Below are 24,419 nucleotides of genomic sequence, written 5' to 3'. Positions count from 1 at the left end.
GCCCTCTTCTGAGTTTCTCACAGAATGAGCAAATCAACCACAGTCATTCTCCGGTGTCTGGTGAGACTCTGACAAAGTGTAGGACAAATCGCAGAGCCCACATTCTACCTAGCTATTTTCAAAATGAGCACATTCTACTCACTTGAAGGACAGTATCAACTTGGGCATTTATCCCTTCAATCTTTTTCACAAATGACACCCCCAACTGTTTACCACATTTTCCATAAAACTGACACCAATCAGTACCTACGTTTTCCTAATGGGAGAAAATATTCTACTCACCATAAGAAATCACCACAAATTCATCTAATTATGTTTAATTTAGATTTCCCTAGAGGCTAAATCACCAGGCAATATGAGGGGAAAAGCATGGGTATTGAGGTCTGTGTAGAATCTCATTTATGCCATGATCTGATCTAAGAAAAATTATTTAGCTTCTATGAGCCAGAGGTTTTTTCCATCTGCTTTTTAAAAAGTGGGATAATACTAACTTTCTTACAGAGTTGTTTTAAGGATTAAAAGATATAGGGATAGAGACAGCCTTACTATATATATGCCTAGTTAAGTACTCATTAAATATTGGGTTCTATTTCCTTCCACAAGCAAGGGGTACAAACATAGCCACTCTCTTTTACAGCTAAATTTAATTATTTAACAATGTGTCAAATACTGAGCTGTGTGTTTTACATATCACCTAATTTATTCTTTTAACTATCCTGTGAGGGAAGATACTATTACCCCAATTTGCAGATGAGGAAACTGAAACTGTGAGAAATTTAATAACTTGCCTAACAGTCTGTTAAGCCAGAATTTGGGCTGATATTCTAAACCACCACACAAAACTACCTCTGCTGCCTTTTTTTTTTAATTTTTTAATTTAATTTAATTTATTTTTTTATACAGCAGGTTATTATCCATTTTATATACATCAATGTATACATGTCAATCCCAATCGCCCAATTCATCACACCACCATCCCCAACCCCCCGCAGCTTTCCCCCACTTGGTGTCCATACGTTTGTTCTCTACATCTGTCTCTCAACTTCTGCCCTGCAAACCGATTCATCTGTACCATTTTTCTAGGTTCCACATATATACGTCTCTGCTGCCTATTTTGCACTAGAAAATGCAGACCAATGAAACAAACTAAATATTTTTAACATATGGACTTTGGAGGATTAAGTTTTGGAGATGCAAGTTCTAGATTGTTGTGCATTGTGGACATGGGTATAGTTTGTGGTCCACGGCTTTTGTGGTCATTCTTCTCTGTTCCTTTTCACTCTGAGGGGCTACTTGGGCTCTCTCACTCTATGGTTCCATGACTTTTGGAATACCTTGCTCCTCTAACAGTCGAAGTTCTCTATTTTCTAGCTTCACCTTATTGCACTGCTTTCAAATCCTGAAAAATAATTTTTTTTTTTTTTTTTTTTTGCGGTACGTGGGCCTCTCACTGTTGTGGCCTCTCCCATTGCGGAGCACAGGCTCCGGACGCGCAGGCTCAGCGGCCATGGCTCACGGGCCCAGGCGCTCCGCGGCATGTGGGTTCTTCCCGGGCCGGGGCACAAACCTGTGTCCCCTGCATCGGCAGGCGGACTCTCAGCCACTGCGCCACCAGGGAAGCCCCCTGAAAAATAATTTTTAATACCTACCATGATACTAGTTATATTTACATCAATATCTAATATACCAACATTCACAGGGTAAGTAAAAATTAAAGTCAAGTTTATACTAGATTAACATCTAAATATTTATTGATGTGATCAAGCTACTTAGTTGTTGACTGTTCTTACTTAATCAGATTTAAGCCACCAACCTAATTCAACAAACTCTCAGGAATTACTTTTCAGATGCAATGTTAAGTCTAATTTTCCCACTAAAGCAAAGTTCTTAATCTTAACTGCATTTTAGAATTACCTGGAGAGCTTTTAAAAATCCTCATGTCCATATCACACCTCACACGAACTAAATAAAAATCTCTGGAGGAGGCGCTGAGGTATCAATATTTTTTAAAGGTTCCCAGGAGATCCTAACGTATAATTAGAATCCCCATGTGATTCTAATGTGCAGCTAAGGTTGTAAAACACCACATTAAAGTAACCTACAGGTCCCAATTCATTTACGTAAGTATAGCTAAGGCTAGCAAGACTGCAATGAATACTAGAGTTGTTAATATATCCTTTGACCTAATTATACAGTTCCCTGGAATTTATCCTATATAAATAATTTAACAGAAATAAAAATCAGTAAGTAAAAAATGAGGCTCACTGCAGCATTCATTAGTTAATTTCTGGGTTTTTTAAGATTAAAATTAACATTCAATGTTAAATGGTTTAAATACTCATGATAAACAAAATATTTTAGATGGCCTAAAAGATAATTATAAAGACCAGAGAAATAGATTAAGAGGATGAAACAGTGAAAAAGTATCAGAATACAAAACAGAATATCAGCTGCAACTATTTAAGCAATTCCATGCAATGTGGGACGTAATATCTGATAATAAAATAAACCTGTCTTCTGGTGGCAGCATTATGAATAATTTTGTTATGTAAACATAATTGTTTAAAAAAAATGCAATTCTTCCCTCCCTGTTATCTTTCTTGCTTCTGGCCTAAGTCAAAGACAGAGGCAGCTTAGTGCAGGCATCGTCGAGAGTTGCATCAAGGGAACATGGAGATATAAACCACAACACAGGGACTTCCCTGGTGGTCCAGTGGTTAAGAATCCACCTTCCGATGCAGGGGACACAGGTTCGATCCCCGGTTGGGGAACTAAGTTCCCACATGCTGCAGGGCAACTAAGCCCCCACGCCACAACTACAGAGCCCATGCACTCTGGAGCCTGCGGCCCACAACCAGAGAGCCTGCGAGCTGCAACTACTGAGTCCGCACACTGTGGAGCCCGCGTGCCACAACTAGAGAGGCCATGCACTCTGGAGCCCACGTGCCACAGCTAGAGAACCCGTGTGCCGCAACCACTGAGCCTGTGTGTTGTGGAGCCTGCGTGCCACAACTAGAGAGCCTGCATGTCGCAACTACTGAGCCCAAGTGCCGTAACTATGAGCCCACATACCACAACTACTGAGCCCGCATGCCACAACTGGAGAGAAGCCAACGCACCACAACTAGAGAGAAGCCCACGCACTGCAATGAAAGATCCTGCGTGCTGCAACTAAGACCTGACACAGCCAAGAATAAATAAATATTTAAAAACAAAAAAACCCACAACCCAGAAGTCTCAGCTTGGACTCTGATACAGTTATATTTAATTCATCCCCAGAACAACACCAGGCACTTCAAACAGATCTTCAGCTAAGAAGCAACCCAGATGGATCAATTTCTACTCATTCAGTAATGCATCCTCTCTTTCTCAGCCCCCTCACTTCCCAGATGACTTTAGGTCAGCTAAATGATGGAGATTTCTATTTAAATATTACTGGGTTTATCCTTATATAAAGATAGATTGATCTCTCACAGAACTTATGATTCTCTGCCTATTCCATGACAGTTATTGGCTTAATACCTACTTATGTCCTTTGCCTACAAAGTGCCTGATGTTACTTAATAAGAGTGAGAAATACAGGCACGTGGGAATTATTTTGAAAGGGAGAACATCACTGTTGACTAAAATTAAATTCTAGGTTGGGAAAAGAGACAGAAATGCTTACAAAATAGTCTGAAACTTGGGAAGAAAAATAGAACTGTATGAAGTAACTTCAGACTGATGACAGAAAACAAATCAGGAAGAAAAATCCAATATCCAACTATTAGAAGAGAGGTAATATGTCTTTAAAATGTTAGTTTCTTCTTCTTTAGCTTTCTCATGGAGCAAACACACAAACAAAATCAAATAGCAACCCTATATGTTTACCGATTTAAATAACCTATTCATAATAGAGGGAAAGGAACGCACATCCATTTTTTCCAATCTTATTTCTGACAAGCACTTGAAACTCAATATGATAGAAAGACTAAGAGCTAAATATGAATCCCAAACTCCAATGTAATGGTGACCATTAAAATCAGTTGAGTAACAGGCTTCCAACAGTGAAGATTCCATGATTCTATAGATAAGCTATTTGTTCTACTTATAGAAACTGATAACTTTAATACAAGTCATCACTCTGTAAACTAGCTTTTCCAGTTCAGGAAAAAGAAAAAGAATTTTTGTTCATTAATCTGGGCAGGACTCTTATCTTCAGGCATGAAGTTCATTTGACTTTATAGCAGGTTACTGTCATTAAAATTTAAGAAAAGAACCCATACTTAAGTCCAATAAGCTTCTAATGATCGTGTGTATTTTTATAAACCCCACTGCCCTTATTCAACACTTTTCATAATTCAATTGATGAAATGGATTAATCTTACTTAGAAGCAGTTAGATAAGTAAAATAAGTCAAAATAAAGACTAGTCACAGACAGATGTGACTTTTTTTCAGGTCTCCTCTAAGTTGCTACTTTTGCAGAAACCATAAAACATTGATCTACTCTCCCTGATTACAGAACTATACAATAAGTAGATTAAATGTGTCAGATGAGAACTTCTCAAACTATGAATTTCCAATTCATCACAGAAGTAAAAATTCTAAAAATTACTAGAAAAACAAAATTTACAAGATAAAAAACTTATGCCCAAAGTTTTAATAGATTCAATAGACATATAATTACTCTGTCAAATTACTATTAAAAGTTTCTAAACACATACAGTACTCTCATTATACATTATACTGATCTCATCATGGACCAGTGACAAAGAGTTGGCAGATCAGTCCTGATCCAGGGCCTCCCTCATTTTGAACAGCAGTGTGTTATACGACAGAGATCCCTCCAGACTGCGAGGAACCATATTTTACATTCTTAACATCTAGAGACCCTGGAGAGAAGTGGCAACAGAAAGGAAAGTCATGGCATAGACTGGAATATGGAATGTGGTACCAGCTACGGACCCACTGGACAAGTTTCCTTTTGTCCCAAGGTATACTTCACATTGTCCTGGAAAAGCTGAAAACTAACTCAATAATATTCAAGAGTATTTTAAAAGTTCAATCCCAAACAGTGTTTATAATTATTATTTTTAGAAAATCAAAAGCACCTAAAAAATCCACTTTAACAGACACGTCACCAAGAACTTCTGCAATTTACTGACATGATTTCCTTTAACCAAATGTGAAATACAGGAAACTAATCACTGTACATAATAAAAATGATACAGTTGACCCTTGAACAACACAAGTTTCAACTGCACAGGTCCCACATATACATGGATATTTTTCAATAAAGACATATAGTACTACACAATCTGCGGTTGCTTGAATTTGAGGCTGCGCAACTGCAGATATGGATGGCCAACGATGGGACCTGAGCATCCATGGATTTTGGTATCAGCGGCAGGTCCTGGAACCAACCCCCCATGGATACTGAGGGACTACTGTACACTGTAAAGCAGTACCCAGCTTTTCAGAGCTCTTTCATTATAAATACCATTTTTAATATTCCAAGTGATAAGGCTGATGTTCTGCGTGTAGACGAAGAACAAAGTTCGGGTAAACCAACCAAGGTTTCACAGAGCTAAGGGCTGAATGAAGGTTAAAATACAATTTTTTAAATTCATTCCAAGCAATCTATTCCTAAGCAATTTAGTATAGTAACTTATGCGGATTAATGAGCTAAAAGAAAAGATACAAGCTAAATGTTTCTTTAGATTACCCTTAAAAAAGGTACTAAGAAGTATCCTACTGAACACCTGTATCTTAACAAACTCATTTTCATATTAGCACATATTCTCTAAAATGGTATATGTATAAAAAAACCCTAGAAGATATTTACAGCATAAACATACAGAGAATTTTAACTTACTCTGTACAAGTTTAAAATGAAAATCTAAATCCTATTAAATAGGAGGGAACTGGGTTACACATGTGGCAATTACAAAAACACTATTTCTCAGTATATGAAAAGCTCTGTATGAATACTTGTTTTCAAATGTTCATATACATATTTTTCTATTGCTAAATAAAATGTTACCAAAAGTCCATTGAAAAGATGGTATGCCACTGTATTACAAATGCATTCTACCAGGAATTTGGTCTTCTCTGTTCTTAAGTTCATATTTCAAGATATTTAAAAAAAACATATTTTCAGAAAATGAATAGTCTAGGTTATGTATTTTTTCATTTACTCATTCAAACACTCAACAAACATTCATGCAGTATCTTTTATGTTCCTAGGTACAAGAAATATATTGATGAATAAATAAGACAGCCAAGCTTCCTACCATAATGGAACTTATAGTATAGAGGGGTATGATTACAGTTAGAGGTAAGTGCTTTAAAGAAAATAAAACAAGGTGTTTAGCACAGAAAATTCCCTGGAGTGGAGACAGTGGCTTCTGAAGATAGGTGTGAGGAAAATCTTTCAGGAGATAAGGCAATTGATCTGAATCATACAAAAGAGCCAGCATGTGGAGTTTACTGGGACAGAATGTATCAGGCAAAGGGTACAGCAAGTACAAAGAGCCTGAGGTAGCAACGAGCTGGCCAGTGCAGCTGGGGCCAGGGTAGCTGTGCAGTGAAAGCAAAGGAAATAAAGAGAATGTTATGAAATGAGGTCTGAGAGTTGTACAGAGTTTGGATCTCATGGAGCTTTGCAGATCATGTAGGAACCAGAATTTTATTTTGAATGAGGTGAGAACATATTAGAAGGAGGAAGCCAAAGGAAAAAAAAGCAAAGAATGAAGCCAGCAATACTAGTACAATTAGTATGGTACCAGGTGTATATTACTGACTTTTAATCCTTACAACCAATTTGAGGCAGGGGTCAGTGTATTTCCATTTTTCATGTGAGGACACTTAGGCTTAAGGAACAGCTTGCCCCAGTTCACAGTTAGTAAGTGAAAAGGCCAGAACTTGTACCCAGATCTAATTCTAAAACTTCTGTACCTCTTTACACTATCCACAGTAATACTTACCCTCTAACACTTTCAAACTATGAGCACATATTCAAATTATGCAAATTCTAAGTCTGATATAATATTTATCAGAAGCTAATCAGGTATACTGGGTTTTCTGTTATAAATTTTATAATGTCCACAGCAAATTTTCAACTGTAGAAAAACACAAATCAAGACACCATTCCTCAGAGAGAGGATTACATCATCCAAACTGAGTATCCATAGCTGGCCCAAAACCTCAAGGTTTATGTATGTGGTACAACAAAATTCAATAAGCTCAGAATGAATTCCAACTTATTTCCCAGCATTCCGGTTGTTATGCAACAGTCAACAACCAATCAACCTCTGCCTTCTTACCTTGTCTAGCACATTGCAACTCAAGAAGAAAGTTCAGTATGATGCTAACGTAAATGTAAAACCCTGTCAAATCAACTGCAGAGAAAAACATTTTTCCGGTACTAGTCATTCAGGCGGAAGCTCAAAGATACTTGCTAAGATACAGCAAAAAGCCAGATCAAATGGCAGAGAATAAACAATGAAGGTCAACAATGCAACAGTCTGGAAGCTGATACTCACTTATGGCTGCCCAAGCACCACGAGTATCGCAAGCCCATCCTATTTGGGTCCTGGCTTTAACAGCAGAGGAAACCCAGCAGGCATGTTTTGCTCAGTCTACTTCTGACAGGAACTGCAGCATCTAGTTCCTTATTTGAGGGTTACAGCAATATCGTCGATGAAACCACATCACCCTAACAGTGCCAAACCTCAAGGAGTCCTACAGAATCAACCACAGCTCCACTGAGATGGAGTGGGAGAGGCTAAATGCCAGAAAAGGGGGAGGGAGGGGGAGGGAGGGGAGGGAGGGGGAGGGGAATCACTGATCCACCTCAAAATGAATAGGAGGCTACTACCTTAGGTGTCAGTAGAGAACTCACTGCTAGACTAGTTATGCATTCACAAACATGCAGATTCACTAGAAATTTTGGCACTGATACTCTGTTTTTGTCCTCCCTCCTTCCTTTTTGACATAGTACTGCCACTCTGCCCTTAACAGCTAGAATGGGAAGAGCGCAAAGGAAAAAGAACACATAATTTGAACAAACTACTGTGCATCAGCAATTTGGTACAAATTCTATGCTGTTAAATAATTTAAAACAAAAGTTTTATAAGGCAATGGTTAGAACACAAGCTGGAAAGTTGGACAGACTTGGTTTGACTCCTTACTGTGACGTTAACCCTGTGGGATCTTGGACTACTTACCCAAATTTCTCTGCAGCTCAAGTTCCTCATCTGTAAAGTGGGAGTGACTAGGTTTGCTGTGAGGTCAAATGACCTCGAATGTAAAGTGTTACCAGCATAACGTTTGGCTCTCCCAAAGTGCTCAATAAATTGTGACTATATGGGTGAGTTTGACCAGGAAAAAATACATCAGAAACTAGATGGTGGTGCAAAGAGATGTCATATTCATGTAAAGCTGAGTGACTTTCCAATGACTCTTCATTCCTAGCTCTCCAAATAAAGGGACATGCTAAAGCTCCTAACAACTTTATAAGCATGTTCTCATTTAATCCTAACAGACCTATGAGGTTCATGCTATCATTTCCCATTTTACAGATGAGGAAACTAAGGCTCACAGATGACAAGCAATAGGGATGCACTAAAGTTCAGCTCTGCCATTTTTTTAAATTTTTATTTTTGGCTGTGTGGACTCTCTAGTTGTGGTGCGTGGGCTTAGATGCCCGGCATGTGGGACCTTAGTTCCCCAACCAGGGACTGAACCCGCGTCCCCTGCACTGGAAGGTGGATTCTTAACCACTGGACCACCAGGGAAGTCCAGCTTTGACATTTTTAAGGCCAAACAATTGAATGTCTACCAAACATGTATGTGATCAACGATCAAGTACATAATTTAAAGTGCACATCTCATCTGCTTTTGACGCAAAAATTCTAATGACCACTTAAAGCATAAATGTGTATTTACTATAAGAGTAAAACACTACAATAATTAGTGTTTGTGAAAATTGTTAATGCTATGCACAATACAAGAGTGTTTCAAATGATTAAATTAACAGAGAAATAGCTTGACAGTTAATATAATTAAGAGAGTGCAATGGCTAGATAACTTAACAAAGATCATTTACCTTTTCTGAGCCACAACTGTTCATAACAATTTAAATGATAGAAGAATTACAGAATTATAGATATTATATTATATTAAAAAAATCCTAATTCTGATTAACTTTTTGTTAACTCATTCATAACATTAAATAAACATTCACTAGAATAAATGTTTTAAGTTGTACATATCTCTTTCCATTTAAGCCAAGTGTCCTTCAAGGGAAAATTCTATTTGTAAATTAGTCATATCTCAAAAAAAAAAAAATTAAAAGCAGAATGTCAACACTGCCACCTCCAAATTTACAAGGAGAAATGGCCAAAACCATGTATAACAACCAAGACAAATCATCCTCAATCCAGATATAAATGTATGAAGAAATGTATTAGAAAAAAATGAGGTACCTCAAATATGTTTTGGTTTTGCTAACCAAATACTTCAAGGATATAACAATATACAGCCGTGCCTCAGTATCCGCAGGGGATTTGTTCCAAGACCCCCCACGTATACCTAAATCTGTGGATGCTCAAGTTCTTTATATAAAATGGCATAGTATGTAGTTATAAGTGTATATGGACACTAAACATTTGAACAAAACCTTGTCAAAATGATTGTTTTACAGTGTTAAACAAGTTCAGCAGCTCAAGTACCTCTGAGATTCAATAAATCAAGAATCCTAAGTACAAAATTCTGGAAAATTCTGAAAAAAAAAAAAGTTCTGGAAAAACTCCCCTGAATTATAATCTCTATCACCCACCTGCTTAGAGGTACTAATGCTCCAGCAGAAAGTGAGTGTGCTGTTAATGAATCGAGAGCAATCTAGAAGCTGGTAATGCTGAGAAATTATTGTTCTTCCACTATAAACTTTTAAAATAAGACTATTAAATCTTAATAAACATACAGAATTACATTTTATACTATTCCATATTTATTCCTGTACGACACAACTTCATTCTACACTGGTGATATTCAGCTTTGGTCACATATTGATTTTAGCCAAAATGTTTATTCAACAACCCTTATTTTTTTCCTTGCTTAAAAATCATTTTTATTTTTGTTAATAATAAATGCAGGTAAAAATTTCAAGTCATTCTTTCTATTGGTATGCCTTGAAGGAAATTTCAAAATTGATCAAATAATGTGTAATATACTAAAGGTGTGTATTTTTTAGAGGGTAGAAGGTGCCAACTGATCCTTCATTTTTCTCACATACACCTATCAACCTATCAACGTGAACTCCAGGTTCACGTTTACTTCCACCTGGGTCTGTAGTGAAGTCAGAAATACTTTCAAAAATCACATGCTGTTGCCATAGAGAATTTGTTACCACAGGTTAAGCTGTGTAACTTCATAACTCTGAAGAAAACCTCTGAGGCCTAAATGTTACACCAAGAACAAACATAGGCTGGGGCCATTTGCGCGCATACAGCAGGGAGAAAAAAGAAGTGTACGGTAGGAACCACAAGACATATGAAATGGCTTTGTTATTCCAACCAACTTCCAATACCCACGCATCTTCTTAGAAAGCCCAAGACAGTGTAAAAGGCCATGGGTTTTGGATTTGCAACCTGGTTCAAATTACTGCTCCGTAACTAACCAGCTATGGTGATCACCTTGTGATCTGAAGATAATATGCCCACCCCCAAAGGGTCTGGGAGAGGAGAAAACGTGAGAATTTGCACAAAATGCCTAACGCAAATACAATAAATGGTAACTAGCGTAATTGTTAAATACATACAAACATTATTCTCAGAAAGTACATTTTGCAATTTTCCAGCAGGTTGCCAGATAGGGCAATCCTGAGATTAGTAGTTGAATGCTTTAAAAAAACTATGAAATGTCAAAATTCTTAAAATGCTTCAGTGAGAAATTTACCAAAAAAAGGGGGAAAAAAAGTCACTCAAAGTCAGATCTATTAATCACTGTAATTAAATTAGTTTGGTTATAAGTCTGACAATGTTACCAAACATGCCTCCTCACAAAATTCTATTAAAAGAGTTTAAAAACAACCAAACGGGGCTTCCCTGGTGGCGCAGTGGTTGAGGGTCCGCCTGCCGATGCAGGGGGTACGGGTTCTTGCCCCGGTCTAGGAGGATCCCGTGTGCCGCGGAGCGGCTGGGCCCGTGAGCCGTGGCCGCTGGGCCTGCGCGTCTGGAGCCTGTGCTCTGCGACGGGAGAGGCCGCAGCAGTGAGAGGCCCGCGTACCGGAAAAAAAAAAAAAAACGACAGGCTTGTGAATAATGGCAACTTACTAACTATATGGCCTTGGGCAATCTAGCCTCTCTGGGTCTATTTTCTCATCTGTAGAAAAGTACTGACTGTTATTAACTATGTCTTAGACGTTTCTGGAAAGGTTTTAAATAAGAACACATGTAAAGCACCAATGCAGCAGGTAATCCACATTCAGTAACTGTTACTGCCCTTCCTCCTCTTTCTAGTTTCCACTTAGTCCTACCACCTTATCTTTACCAAAACACAAAGATCCAGATCTTACAATGAGAAAGGAGGATGAGTGAATGGATAAATGGATGGATAGATGGGTAGGACTTAGGCCGGAGAAATATAAAGTAAAAAAAAAAAAAAAAAAAAAGAAAGAAAGAATTTTTGCTCTCTGGCCATTATTCTGAAGATTAAGTTTGTACATCTGTTTCATCCTTTCCCCTCCTAAGCAAAAGCAAAGGCTCCAAACTTGTTTTACACCAGATTGGGCTACTGAGGACTCACTTGTCTAGTACCTGAAGAGAACCCCAAAAAGGCAGCCACTATGTCAACAGAACATCTTGCTCAACAGGACTCGGTTCCATTGTGAAATATGTACACTTGAGTACTAGCTACTCTACCACCTGACCCTGACCCAGGTTTCAAGTGCAAATGTGTCAAAAGAAGGACTTGGGAACTACAGACACAGATTGAGAGGGGCCAATACTGCATGCTACAATAATAAACCACTGACTGAGAGCCTAGTGTTCGCCAGGCTGGGTCTGTGCTCTGCATATGCACACGGGTCATCTCAACCTAAGCAGATCGTTCACTGGACTCTGAGCCTGAGCCTGGTTTGTAGCCTTGTGATGTTGGGCAACTCACTTTACCTCTCTGGCCTCAGTTTCCCTGATTATAAAACAGGGATAATGCCACCGACCCTCTCATTAGGCTGTCGGGAGAATCAAAATGTAAAAAGACAGCCTAAGGGTAACCAAAAATAGTTTTAAAACCGTATGATGGGTAATACAAATGTAAAGATTTTAGTGAGGGTCTTGTTCTCCTCAGGAAAGTAGAGGCTAGGACTAAATGGAAAGCCTATTACCCTTTCCTAATGAAGTGCTGTTCATCCAGTATCCCAGGGGCCTTTTCCCAAGTCTCTTTCCTTCCGTCAAATTTTTGTAGACGGAAGAATATGGGTCTTGGAATTCCACAGATGTGTGTGTACTAGTAGCTCTACCATTTCTATAAAGCCTTGGCTAGTTACTTCAATTCTCTGAGCCTCCATATTTCATCTGTAAAACAGATAATACATATTTCAAAAGGTTGTAATAAGGTTAAAATGAAACATTATGTGTAATGTACCAACCATGATTTCTAGTGCATTGTAGGCATTCAACAAATAAAGATTTGTTGAACTGATACTGAAAATGAGATGAAGTATGAGGACAAATACTTTTTTCTTAATTAAATATTGACATGTCGTGAATTATTTATTTATTTATTTTTGGCTGTGTTGGGTCTTCGTTTCTGTGCGAGGGCTTTCTCTAGTTGTGGCAAGAGGGGGCCACTCTTCATCGCGGTGCATGGGCCTCTCCCTATCGCAGCCTCTCTTGTTGCGGATCACAGGCTCCAGACGCGCAGGCTCAGTAATTGTTGTTCATGGGCCCAGTTGCTCCGCGGCATGTGGGATATTCCCAGACCAGGGCTCGAACCTGTGTCCCCTGCATTAGCAGGCAGATTCTCAACCACTGCGCCACCAGGGAAGCCCGAGGACAAATACTTTTAAACTCACTCTTAGGGCAAATAAAATATTTTCGCACTTTTATGTCAACACTACAGAGTTGAAATTCTTCAAAGATATACTCTTCCTGTAAGAGTAACAGCATTGTAAATGATTCCTTACCAATCTAGAGTTCCTAGTTCCATCAACATCACAGCATATATCAGAGAGCCAAATTAATTTTTTAAAGTGTTATCTATTACACAAGGGAATAATTGCAAACTCTTATTAAATAGGGATGTCCAAATGCTGCCTGAAAATACTTCAAGACTGTGTCCATACTTTCTTAATGTATGAAAAATTGATACAGGCCTAGAAGGAAAGGAAAATTAAGAGCAATAATAGATAACATTTATGTCAGTCACTGTTTTATGCCCCTCTCTCACTGATATGTTATGCATTCTTTTGTTCATTTCTCAAAGCAACCCCCTGAAGATAGTCCTCTTATTCTTCCCATGTTACAAACAAGGCACTGAGGAGGTGAAGTGGATCACCCAAGATCACATCGCTCCATAAGAGGCAGACCATGGAGTCAAAACTAGCCTGCCTCACTACAATTCTCCCAACCTTTCTACTAACTGTAATTCACTGAGAACTACAATAAACATTACAAAAAAAGATAGTGTAACCAGGGCTTTCCTGGTGGCACAGTGGTTGAGAGTCCACCTGCCGATGCAGGGGACACGGGTTCATGCCCCGGTCCGGGAAGATTCCACATGCCGCGGAGCGGCTGGGCCCGTGAGCCATGGCCGCTGAGCCTGCGCGTCCAGAGCCTGTGCTCTGCAACGGGAGAGGCCACAACAGTGAGAGGCCTGCGTACCTCAAAATAAATAAATAAATAAATATAGTGTAACCAGATCAATCAATGGGAATATGAGTTTCACTGACCAGTGAACTATCATTTCACTGATTTTATGACTACATAGGAAACTTTCACATAGAGCCCCTTAGAGTTTAACAAGGTATCTGCACAAATCTCACTTGGTTCTAACGACCTGATCATGTCAACAGACTAGATATACTATCCATAAGGAATGAGAAACATGAGACTCAGAGTGGGTAGGTGACTTTTTGTGAGTCACACATTCTACTAAGTGAGGAAACTTAGATTTTAATTAAGTTTTTCGTCCCTAAGCAATTCCACCATACTATACCGTCTTTCTTCAAGCTGCAATATTTATAACCCCTACATTTGCTCCAGGAAATAACCACGTGACAAATAAACCCTGATTTTTTTACATTGTACACACCCAGCCCTTAGTTATCATTCTAGGAAGTAGACATTATTATCCCTTGACCAAAGTAATACAGCTAAAAATGGCAGAGCTGAAATGCAAGCTTATGCTTGACTCCAAAGTTTGCACACTTTGCCATTACCAGGAACTGCCTCTCAATCTCAGCTCTAATGAGTGACCCAGGTCCTAAGGTTTCTTATTTGTCATATGTGAGCGAGATATCAGGCAGCATCTGGCTCTAACATTCTCTTGTTAGATGGCTCCAATGCAAAACTCATCTAATATCATCACTTCCTAGCATCCTAAACTAAGAGCCTGAAGACTCAGGTTCTCTCCCTACTCTGCCCATCGCTAATTAAGGGACCTTGGGCAGGGTGTTCAACCAACTCCTCTTCAAAATGTGGGAGATGACTGTGCATCTACGTAAGAGCAGAAGTAGGTGTAGGTGTTCTGGGTACTCTTCCAGGACTAAGATTTCTCAGGCAAAACTCGTAACATTTGTGTTTAAGGTGAATTTTCAGATCACAAATGCATCCATATTCATAATGTAAATCAAAATACAAGCTAAAGCAAAAGAGCTATAAGTCAACAAAATCTCTCTCTTCCCTGTCACTGAACGAAGTGAAAGTTAACAGTTTCGGGTTACAGAAAAGGGGAACTGCCAAAAATGTCCTAAATAGAGTTCCCTAAAGACATGAGTCTTATTTAGAGAAAGCTTCTTCTTCTAAGCACAGGAGAATCAATTTTCACATAGAAATGACTCAGTTTATCAAAATGGACTATCTAAATAAGCCTTAGGCACACAAACACAAAAATAACTTGGACCCTAATAAGCACAATGACCTCTCTTTCCCCCCCTCAAAAAAACCAGAGTAAGCAGCAAAGAATTAAAACAACAGATTTATTTTGGGAGAGGTATAAAAGGAGTAAAATAAACTTGATACTTCAGTTAGGGCTGGAATAAATGTAAAGTCTATATACTTCTATTAATAAATGTAAAGTGTATATACTTCAATTTCGTATTAACTGAAAAGAGAGGATAAGAGACAGGCCTATATGAAAATTTTCAATTTGAAAGGGGGAAGGGGTAAGAACATCCAAGTCTAAAGATTTTAGTGAACTACTAGAAAGATATCAGCATATAGTGGAGCAACTCTTAACTTTCCACAAATCTCTTTGTGAATTTCACAAAACAAACTCTTTATTCAGAAACACACGTGCATAAACTTTTACCTGTAATTTCCAAGCATGCAGATCCCATGAAGTCTACTCTTGGGTTCTTTGACTCCTAGGGGTGGAAGGTGCTCTGGACAGCCTGTTAGGAGATGTGGCTTCTGTTTCTGGCCCTGCCACCTTGTCATTCTAACCCACTCAGTTTCCTCATCTGTTAAAGATGATCTTTCCTGATTTCATGGTTGAAATTCTAGCAAAGTCTACTGATATCACAGTAAGAATGAAGGATTTAGGAAAATCACCACCCGATCTTTTTTAAAATTGTTAATTATAACTCAGCATTTTTTTCTAGGTTGCAGAACAATAACAGCCAGAAGAATCTAAGTTCAGAGCTAGATCTGCAGCAAGGTGCTTCTACTCTCCTACTACAGTCCTCTATTCCAAGACTTCTCAAGTTGGCTTTCCCTTACCCATTCCCCTTCAGAAGGAGCTAAGTTGCTCTCCAACATGTAACCGAGGTAGCACTATAAAGCAAGCCAAAAACTATACTCCAAGAACAAACACACTCTAGTTTCCTTAAAGCTGTGCTGTAAGAATAGTCTTGTGACATCCTTGCCCAGCATATAATGAAGCTGTTGTAATCACTATTTCCCCATTTGGATGGCAATCCTTAACCAACTCTGCTTCCCAGCAAAACCTCTGAGCTCTAAGATTGAATTTAGAGAAACTGCACTTGAACTTCACGATAGTTATACTGAGATAATTGTTTCAACTTCTGGGAAGAGGCCTGTCTTCCTAAGGCCATGAGGCAAACAAGCAGAAGGAATCCAATCACTGGCCAGATGGGAAGTACAAAGGAATGGAACATATCACTCTCTGGAATACTGTCCTAGGAGAGCTCAAGTATCCAAAGCTCATCTGAGATGAGGTGTGCCCCTCCTGCTGTCATTGTATCTATAGCACCCATCAGAAAGCTTTCTGCAAAGAACCTTCTGTCTGGCTTGACTGGGGAAGTTATAAGCATGGCAGATAAAGAAAAACAAACAAAAAACCCCTATTTATATAACACTAAGTACCATTACACTCTGCGATCTCTTCTTGGCCCTTCCAGATAACCCCTCACACAACAGCTTAAAATGGTAAAAAAATAAAATGCAACTAAATTAAGTCTAACATGGGTAAAATGTCTGAGAATTTGGGGATATTGACTTAATTTACAAGGATCCTTCAAAAAATAACACAGATCCAATGGGATTGATTCTTGTTTAGATTTTGTGGTGGAAAAGATAATGATGACCATAAAGCAATAAAAAATCATTAAACAAGAGAAACTATACTTGAAATTTTCTGCCTTTTATAATATTCCAATGAAAAGTGTTGGCTCTCATAATGCATTTATTTTTCTATTTATTCAAGAAAAAAGAAAAAAGAACCCTTCTAATGTTTTGACTAACAACCTTCCTTCAAAGGACTCTCTAAAGAGTCAGAATGTATAACAATTGAACTCACAAACACATAGACAGGATTTCCTACTGCACGTTTCCAGGACAGCTCAGTGGCTTTTTACTGCTACTCATATGAAGAGACCACTGCTCTCGATTTTATTTACAGAAATTACATTCAAACCAAAACTCAGTGTTCAGCATACTTTCCATAAGCAATTATTAAAGTATTTCTAGTTAACTCTTTCAAATCTTGAAGACATACCAGAAAGAAAAGTATAGTACAGAAAAAAACGTTTCCTCTGTACTAAACTGGGAAAAACTGGATACCTTGGTAATGGAGTGCTACCCCTACAGACCAGACTTATTCTGAGTTTTCAGTAAAATTTAAGAGGCATGAAGCAGTAAGGGCAGGGAAACAGAGGAGAGAAAAAAGATGGGAATATGACTTACTTGTGTTACTCTCAGACAATGAAGTCGTGAGTGGGACCAAGCTTATAAACCTCCAGCGAAAGGCAAGGCACAGAGCTGAGGTTTTAGTTCCTGGTGAAGGCTGCAGATGCCAAGGGGGCAGGGCTACCATGAATCGGGGGTGGGGCTGGTGGTGAGAAGAAGGAAGTGGGAAGAAGGAGCACTTACTCAGTGAGAAGCCTGTGCAGCTTGTGATAACCCCGATCCAAGGCCAAGCTCACAGGGGTCGCTCCTTCTTGGTTGTGGATGCTGAGAGCTCCACGGCCACCTGGCTTCTGCAACAGGAACCACGTCAACCTCAGCAGCCCCAGCCGTGCAGCAAAATGCATCAATGTCTCTCGGGGGCCACCATCTGCAGATGGGGGAGAAAATGAAAATCAGTGAGGAGAATGTGAAAACCCAAAGTAAACAAACAAAGAGATGGTTCAGGTAAACACCACTGCCTCCAAGCACCTAAGATCCTCAAGTTAAGCCACAACATACAACATGAATAATTTTCTTGTGGCAGAGTAGAATCAGCTCTCAAAGACAAAATGAAGCTAGAAAAAATATAAGAAGCAAAATCTCTAATAGGAGACAGTCCTACAAAAGAGAATCCATTTCTATATTCTGATTTAATGCATTTGTTCAACAAATTTATACAGGCAGATTTTAAGGGTGACTGTACTACACATATGTTCTTTTCCTGAAAAGAAAAAGAAGGAAAGAAGTGAATGCAGCCTCATAACATGGGGATCGGGATCCAAGGGGAATAGTTATTGGGGCTTAGACAGGTATATCAAAAAGGGTATAATTACTTAAAAAAAAAATAACACCCAGAGAGCAGTTGGCTAGTTAAACACTAAAAACAGGTTCTGCTTGTTAAGTACACACAGGTCTTTTTATTCTCCCACATTAAGGGCAAATCAAATTGTTGGCACAGCCAGCTTTTTTGGTTGGTTGCTTAATGAAAGAAAGAAATGCATCTCCAGGCATAAGAAAGACTAACTCCGAGATGATATGCTAACACCTTCAGAAAGAAAAATATGTGTCTATTTCACCTGAGGTGAAGTCAAGGTCCCTTCTTGGTACAGAGTCACTTTGAAAATGGCAGAGGGGGCTTCTCTGGTGGCGCAGTGGTTGAGAATCCGCCTGCCGATGCAAGGGACACAGGTTCGAGCCCTAATCCGGGAAGATCCCACATACCGCGGAGCAACTAAGCCCGTGTGCCACAACTACTGAGCCTGTGCTCTGGAGCCCGTGGGCCACAGGTGCTGAAGCCTGCATGCCTAGAGCCCATGCTCCACAACAGGAGAAGCCACGGCGGTGAAAGGCCCAAGCACCGTGGCGAAGAGTAGCCCCCGCTCGCCACAACTAGAGAGGTGCCCATGCGCAGCAGCGAAGACCCAATGCAGCCATAAATAAATAAATAAATAAGTAAATAAATAAATAAATAAATTTTGAAAAAAGAAAGTGGCAGAATGAGGAAGGGCTTTGGAGTTAGACAAATCTGGGTTCAAATTTGGCATTTACCATCATGTGACTGGGCATAATCCATTTCAGTTCTGAGCTTCATTCTCTTCATCCCTAGAGTGGGGTACCACCACCTCACTCCCATGGCTGCAGTAACAAATCAGGGGGGTAGGTGACATGCTAGTCAGATGATGGCCTGTAGCAGGCACTCACTGAATAATCGCTGGGTTCCTTCCGTCCCCACCCCACTTCTCTGTCCCTCCCAACTTCCAATCACATTCTACGTTCCCTGGCAACATTCTCTGTGCCTAGGGCATCCTCTTGTGCCCAATCTGTTAAGTCGGGAGCTACAGCTACCCCAGGGCTTCAGTACACAGCCCACGATGCTGGCTTACTTAACCACAGGGACCACCACTCAGGGTCTGGAAACGGGAATGGTGCCCTGCAGTTGTGCTTGCTTTCATCTCCTCAGCTGAGCTAACATCGCTCATTCTCCGTGGCTTCCCGCAGGTCTCAACTTCCTCACTGAGCATTCTCAGACTTCTTGGACCCCAGTGTTTTCTCCTTACACTGAAGTCCCCAATGCTTCTGTACGTGAGCAGCACGGTAAGAATGAAGGCATCTTTGACCCTGCAGTTTTACATGAACTGCACTGTCTTCTAACGTCACATGTGCCTTAGTCTTGTCTCCTTACTGCCGGGGTAAATTTCCTTGGAAGCAAAAACTATCTTTCATATTTTACACTTTCCCTATAGAACTCTGCACACTGACTAATTCAGGATTTATATGATGTTCAGCACAGGCTGGAAAGACATCAACACTACAGAAGAAACCACTGCATGTGTAGGTACAAATTTTAATAATCAACAACTCAGAGCAGGTGGCCAGGCCAGACAAAAGGACAGAAAGAACCTTCAGAAAAGATCAAATATCACCATCTAACTTGTGCCTTACAGTTGTTCACAGGCACTCTGACATCCTTATCAAATACAAAAAAGCTAATAAGGTACTACCCAGGAACTAGGTGATTTTTCAGAGACTAGCTAAGTCCAGTCTCACTACCTGACACCTCCTTAAAGTAGTTTCCTCTACACCCCCGCCCTTTCTCATCCCCTACTTGCTCTGAGTCAGCTCAGCCTTCAAGAGTAGAGTTCCAACACCAAGAGGGGAAAGTGTGGGTGGCGGGTGGTGGTGGTGGGATGAATTGGGAGATTGGGATTGACATGTATACACTAATATGTACAAAACAGATAACTAATAAGAACCTGCTGTATAAAAAAATAAATAAAATTAAAAAGAAAAAAGATCTCACATTCTTGGTGGGGGAAAAAAAAAAAAAGAGTAGAGTTCCAATAACAAGGCCATACACCTGCTCCAAGCTGGCAGCCCAATTCCAGCACCTGCAGGCTCCCAAATCTCATCCTAACTTCCTTAGCAGCAGGTGCCACATGTGCTTTTAGGTCACCCCCTCTCTGCAATCAACAGATAATAAGAAAAGTAATATCTGGTGAAGACTAAGTGCCACGCACTGGGCTAAACTGTTTGTATTCACTTTTATCATTCTCACAATAACCGTGTGAGGTCTCATTATCCTCATTTTGCAGATGAAGACAGGTTAATAACTTACTCACAGCAAAAATCCTCAAGATTTGAAAATTCTTGTCTTGGGTCTAGAAACCATACCCTTTCCATTACTCTACCCCGTTTCTTTTTGTAAAAATCAATCATGCAAGCATTCTAATGTTGTAGTTTAAAAAGTACCTTCTTGGGGCTTCCCTGGTGGCGCGGTGGTTGGGGGTCCACCTGCCGATGCAGGGGACATGGGTTCGTGCCCCGGTCCAGGAGGATCCCACATGCCGCGGAGCGGCTGCGCCTGTGAGCCATGGCCGCTGAGCCTGCGCGTCTGGAGCCTGTGCTCCGCAACGGGAGAGGCCACAGCAGTGAGAGGCCCACGTACCCCAAAAAAAAAAAAAAAAAAAAAAAAAAAAGGTACCTTCTCAGGTTTTCCTCCAAAAATAATTTCTCTTACCTAACATACCTTGCATCATTGCTTTTGCTCCTTTTGTCTCGGTTTAAAATCCAGAGCACCTACAATTTAGAATCAACCTCTTTACTCTGTTTTTTCCTCTCTTGTGATCTTTGTGTTTTCCCTCTGTATTGTGAGAGCTACTCAACTTCGTTTTTCAGGTCACTAACTGCATTTCCTATGATGTCAATTGGGTCCTTTATCCCCAGTTTGAATTTAATTATGCTCTGGGATTCTGGATGTCCTTGCATCATTTAAGCCAACTCCCTTCCATCTCTGCCCTCATTGTGATGGCTTTTTTGCAGTAATTAAAGTGCCTAATCAGTTGATGTAATAAGGAAGATTATCCTGGCTAATCTGGGTAGGCCTAACAGAATCAGTTGGAAGGCTTTAAAAGCAGGGCTGAGATTTCCCCTGGAGAGAGAAGAAATCCTGCCTGAGGAGGACAGCGTCAGGCTGTGCTCGTGGAGTGCCATCCAGCTCAGGATTTCCCCTTCCTGTCTGAGGATGACAGCTTTGGCTCATGCTGGTGGGTTTGAGCTTGCCCGTGATTTTCTCTTCCCCTCCTACCCTATAAATTTTGGACTTGCTTAGCCAGCCCCCACCATTGTGCAAGCCATTCCCTGAAACATCTTAATACATATTTTCCTACTGATTCTGATACTCTGGGTGACCCTGACTGACAAAAATCATTAAACTTATTTTTCTCCTTGTTGCTTCCTTCTCCTTCCTTCCTTCCTTCCTATTTTATAATAGGTCTGACTTCTTCAATCTTTTAAAGGACAAATGGCAAACCTCTTCTAAATTTTTCTTTGGTTTCTTAACGAAAATTAGAGTCTTCCATCTGAATATTCATGATACTTTTCCATTTCCTTTATGCTGTAGTGTTATTTCATAGGCCATACGTTGGCTGGTTAGTTTTCCTGTTTAACCTTGCTAAACTGGCAAAATCTCTCTGTGGGCCCAGCTTCCCACGGAGAAGGTAGGAGAAAATGTCTGAAGTCCTGTTTAGTATCTGCTTGTATGCTGGAAGCACCCCTCCACGCATTCCCTCAGCTCTGCAGAGAAAGGCGCTGGGCCTCACAGGCATTAGACCGTGAGAAGCAGGAGAGATGGCTGCACCTTTTCAAGTCGTCAGGTTTTCTGTCTAAGCAAAACGTTCTGAGTTCTGTGAACAAAATAGTATTCAAAGGCTACAGGTACTTTTCCTACCCCATCGATCCATCCTGCTCACAGGACTCCTCGACTGTGTATCTATGAGACTCCAAAATCACCATTCTTTCTACTATTCTGTACTACTTCTTAAATAAACCTCAAGTCCCACATGATGCAGGAATTTTCACACCCCGTGGGGAAGGTAAACAGCAGGCCCATGTGAGAAATGGGCATTTGGAAAAATGACACCTGTAATCTTGTGACAGAATCAAGGTTTGAGAGGGAACAAAACCTTTTGGAGTTAAAAGCGCTGCCATTACAAGGAACCACTTGTCCTGGAGTCAATCCCTTAGACTATTAAAATATTATATATTATTAAAATATCTTTTAATATTTTATTATGTTCTTTTTTAGCAGGTAAGATAGCTGAAAACATACAAAATTACTAGTGGGTGTAGCTAAGGAAACATTTTCTTGGAAAGCTATCAATCTGGAAAAGGTGTGGGAACTAAAACACTAAATGATTAAGGTTGTGGTTCTATTAACCAACATCAGATATAAAGAACTGAGAACACACAGACTGCTTTTAGTGCAGCCTGGCTTAAACCTGTCTCATCCTTCTCTCCATCCAAATTTCTCTATGTGGGGAGGGGTCCCATCCCAGAGGTGATCAGATCTTCTTTTCGTTTAGTTATACAACACCATGACTAAATAAGAATGCAGATTTCCCCCAGGACCTCAAAGGCCCACCCTTTGTTACCTGAGTTATGCTGATTGCTACTGTACAAGCATCTTTCAGGGGAAAAACCATCCTAATTCACCATTTCACTAACCACAGAGGCACTGAAGAGCTGAGACAACTAAGTGAGACTTGGTGATCAGAGGGAAGATATTCCAACCCCACCATTCACCCTCCACCCAGACGAATCCATATTATTTGCCTTTAAGGCAGAACTAAGGCTGAAGTACAGTGCTTTATGTAACCAGGGATTAAAGAACTCTTGGAAGAATAAAATGGACAAATTCCCTCTTGCTGATATTTAAAGTAAGGACTGCCTGTAGAAATAAGCTTAAAAAAAAACAGTCTCATTCTGCTTCAAAGAGGTTTTTTCTTTTAAGTTCTATACTGTTTTATCCTTTTATAGAACATGTCACTTTCCCTCATCAGAGCTCACCAGTGTTTTGTCTTCAAAAGGCTACTGGACATTGGTCATGGTACATTAAAAATAAAGAGCCTGCAAAGTAGCACACACTATTGGATATATTTTCCTCCATTTTACAGATGAAGAAATTGAGAAACAGAGAGATTAAGTATTCAGCACAAACTCTTGCAATGAAGACCGGATATCAACAAACTGACCTGCAGCCTATGCTCTTTCTACTTTACAATATCAAGCCTAAGCCAAGAGTTCTTAACATCATGTTCACGCCTGCGGTTCAGGGAGACTGAATCCCTGAAACAATATGTAAATTTTTGCAGGTAGCCCCTATGTATATCTTTTCCTGAGGAGAAATCCGAGCTATTTTCAAAGGAGTCACTGACCTGAAAAAAAGTTAAAAAGCACTACATCTTAAACGATTAGAGTGGGAGGATTAACCATAAATCTTACATGACTCCTTTGTACAAGTATCAGGCTGGAACACCTGTAAACATCCTAGCTTTCAACAGCAAGTAGTCCTGTTATGTAACAACGTGCCCTGTTTAGCTGCATGATTATCCCAGGCAATAAGTTGACTTCGTACCTTCTTCCTTTAAACACCTTTAAAAAAGCATCTGATGTGCAACTCACTGCTGTAAGCAGAGTGTTCCTTTGCATTTGTCCCCCAACAGCAAGCAAAGACCTCTTAATTGATGCTATTCAGCCTTAAAATACCCACTGTTTGCAGATTCTAATCCACAATTAACTGAACAATTTCAACTGCAGAATGTGAATCCAGCACTTGAAATCACAGCCATTAGTCCCTTGCATGCATTTCACCTTGTAAAGTATACAGTTAACTTGTTCAATTTCTTTTGTTCTTTTGTTTTTAGTTTATGTACAATAAAATTCACTTTTGGGGGGTGAACAGTCCTTTGAGTTTGAGCACACGCATAGATTCTTAAAACCACCACCACTAAGACACAAAACCATTTCAACACCCAAAGAACTCCCACATGATACCCCTCTGTGGTCAGACCTTTTCCCTACTCCTAGCCCCTGGCAACTACTAACCTATTTTCTGTTCCTACAATTTTGCCCTTTCTAGAGTATCATATAAATAGAATCGTAGAGTAAATAACTTTGGAAACTGACTTCTTAGTGCAATGCATTTAAAATGCATTCAAGTTGATGCACATGTGAACAGTTTGCTCCTTTTTTATTGCTGAGTAGTATTCCACTGTATGGATGTACCACAGTTTGCATACATAGTCACCCAA

The 24,419-nt window shown here is 39.8% G+C and overlaps 1 protein-coding gene across 10 annotated transcripts in view; it reads right to left on the bottom strand.

Moving 5' to 3' along the window:
- The window catches only part of AKAP13 (A-kinase anchoring protein 13), a 350,062-nt gene that overhangs the window by 178,192 nt on the left and 147,451 nt on the right, over positions 1–24,419 (bottom strand). For 9 of the 10 annotated variants that reach the window (XM_019945698.3, XM_073801374.1, XM_073801373.1 and 6 more), the window contains one exon: positions 17,536–17,719. In XM_019945698.3, the coding sequence (XP_019801257.2) occupies positions 17,536–17,719 (184 nt within the window). Of the gene's footprint in view, positions 1–17,349; positions 17,422–17,535; positions 17,720–24,419 lie in introns of those variants that run through there. The other variant, XM_073801375.1, reaches the window with a different exon arrangement.

Source organism: Tursiops truncatus, chromosome 2, assembly GCF_011762595.2.
Source record: "Tursiops truncatus isolate mTurTru1 chromosome 2, mTurTru1.mat.Y, whole genome shotgun sequence".
In the NCBI taxonomy this organism is placed as follows: domain Eukaryota; kingdom Metazoa; phylum Chordata; class Mammalia; order Artiodactyla; family Delphinidae; genus Tursiops; species Tursiops truncatus.
Note: the sequence above shows the minus strand (reverse complement) of the source record. Positions and strands in the feature narration are given on the sequence as shown.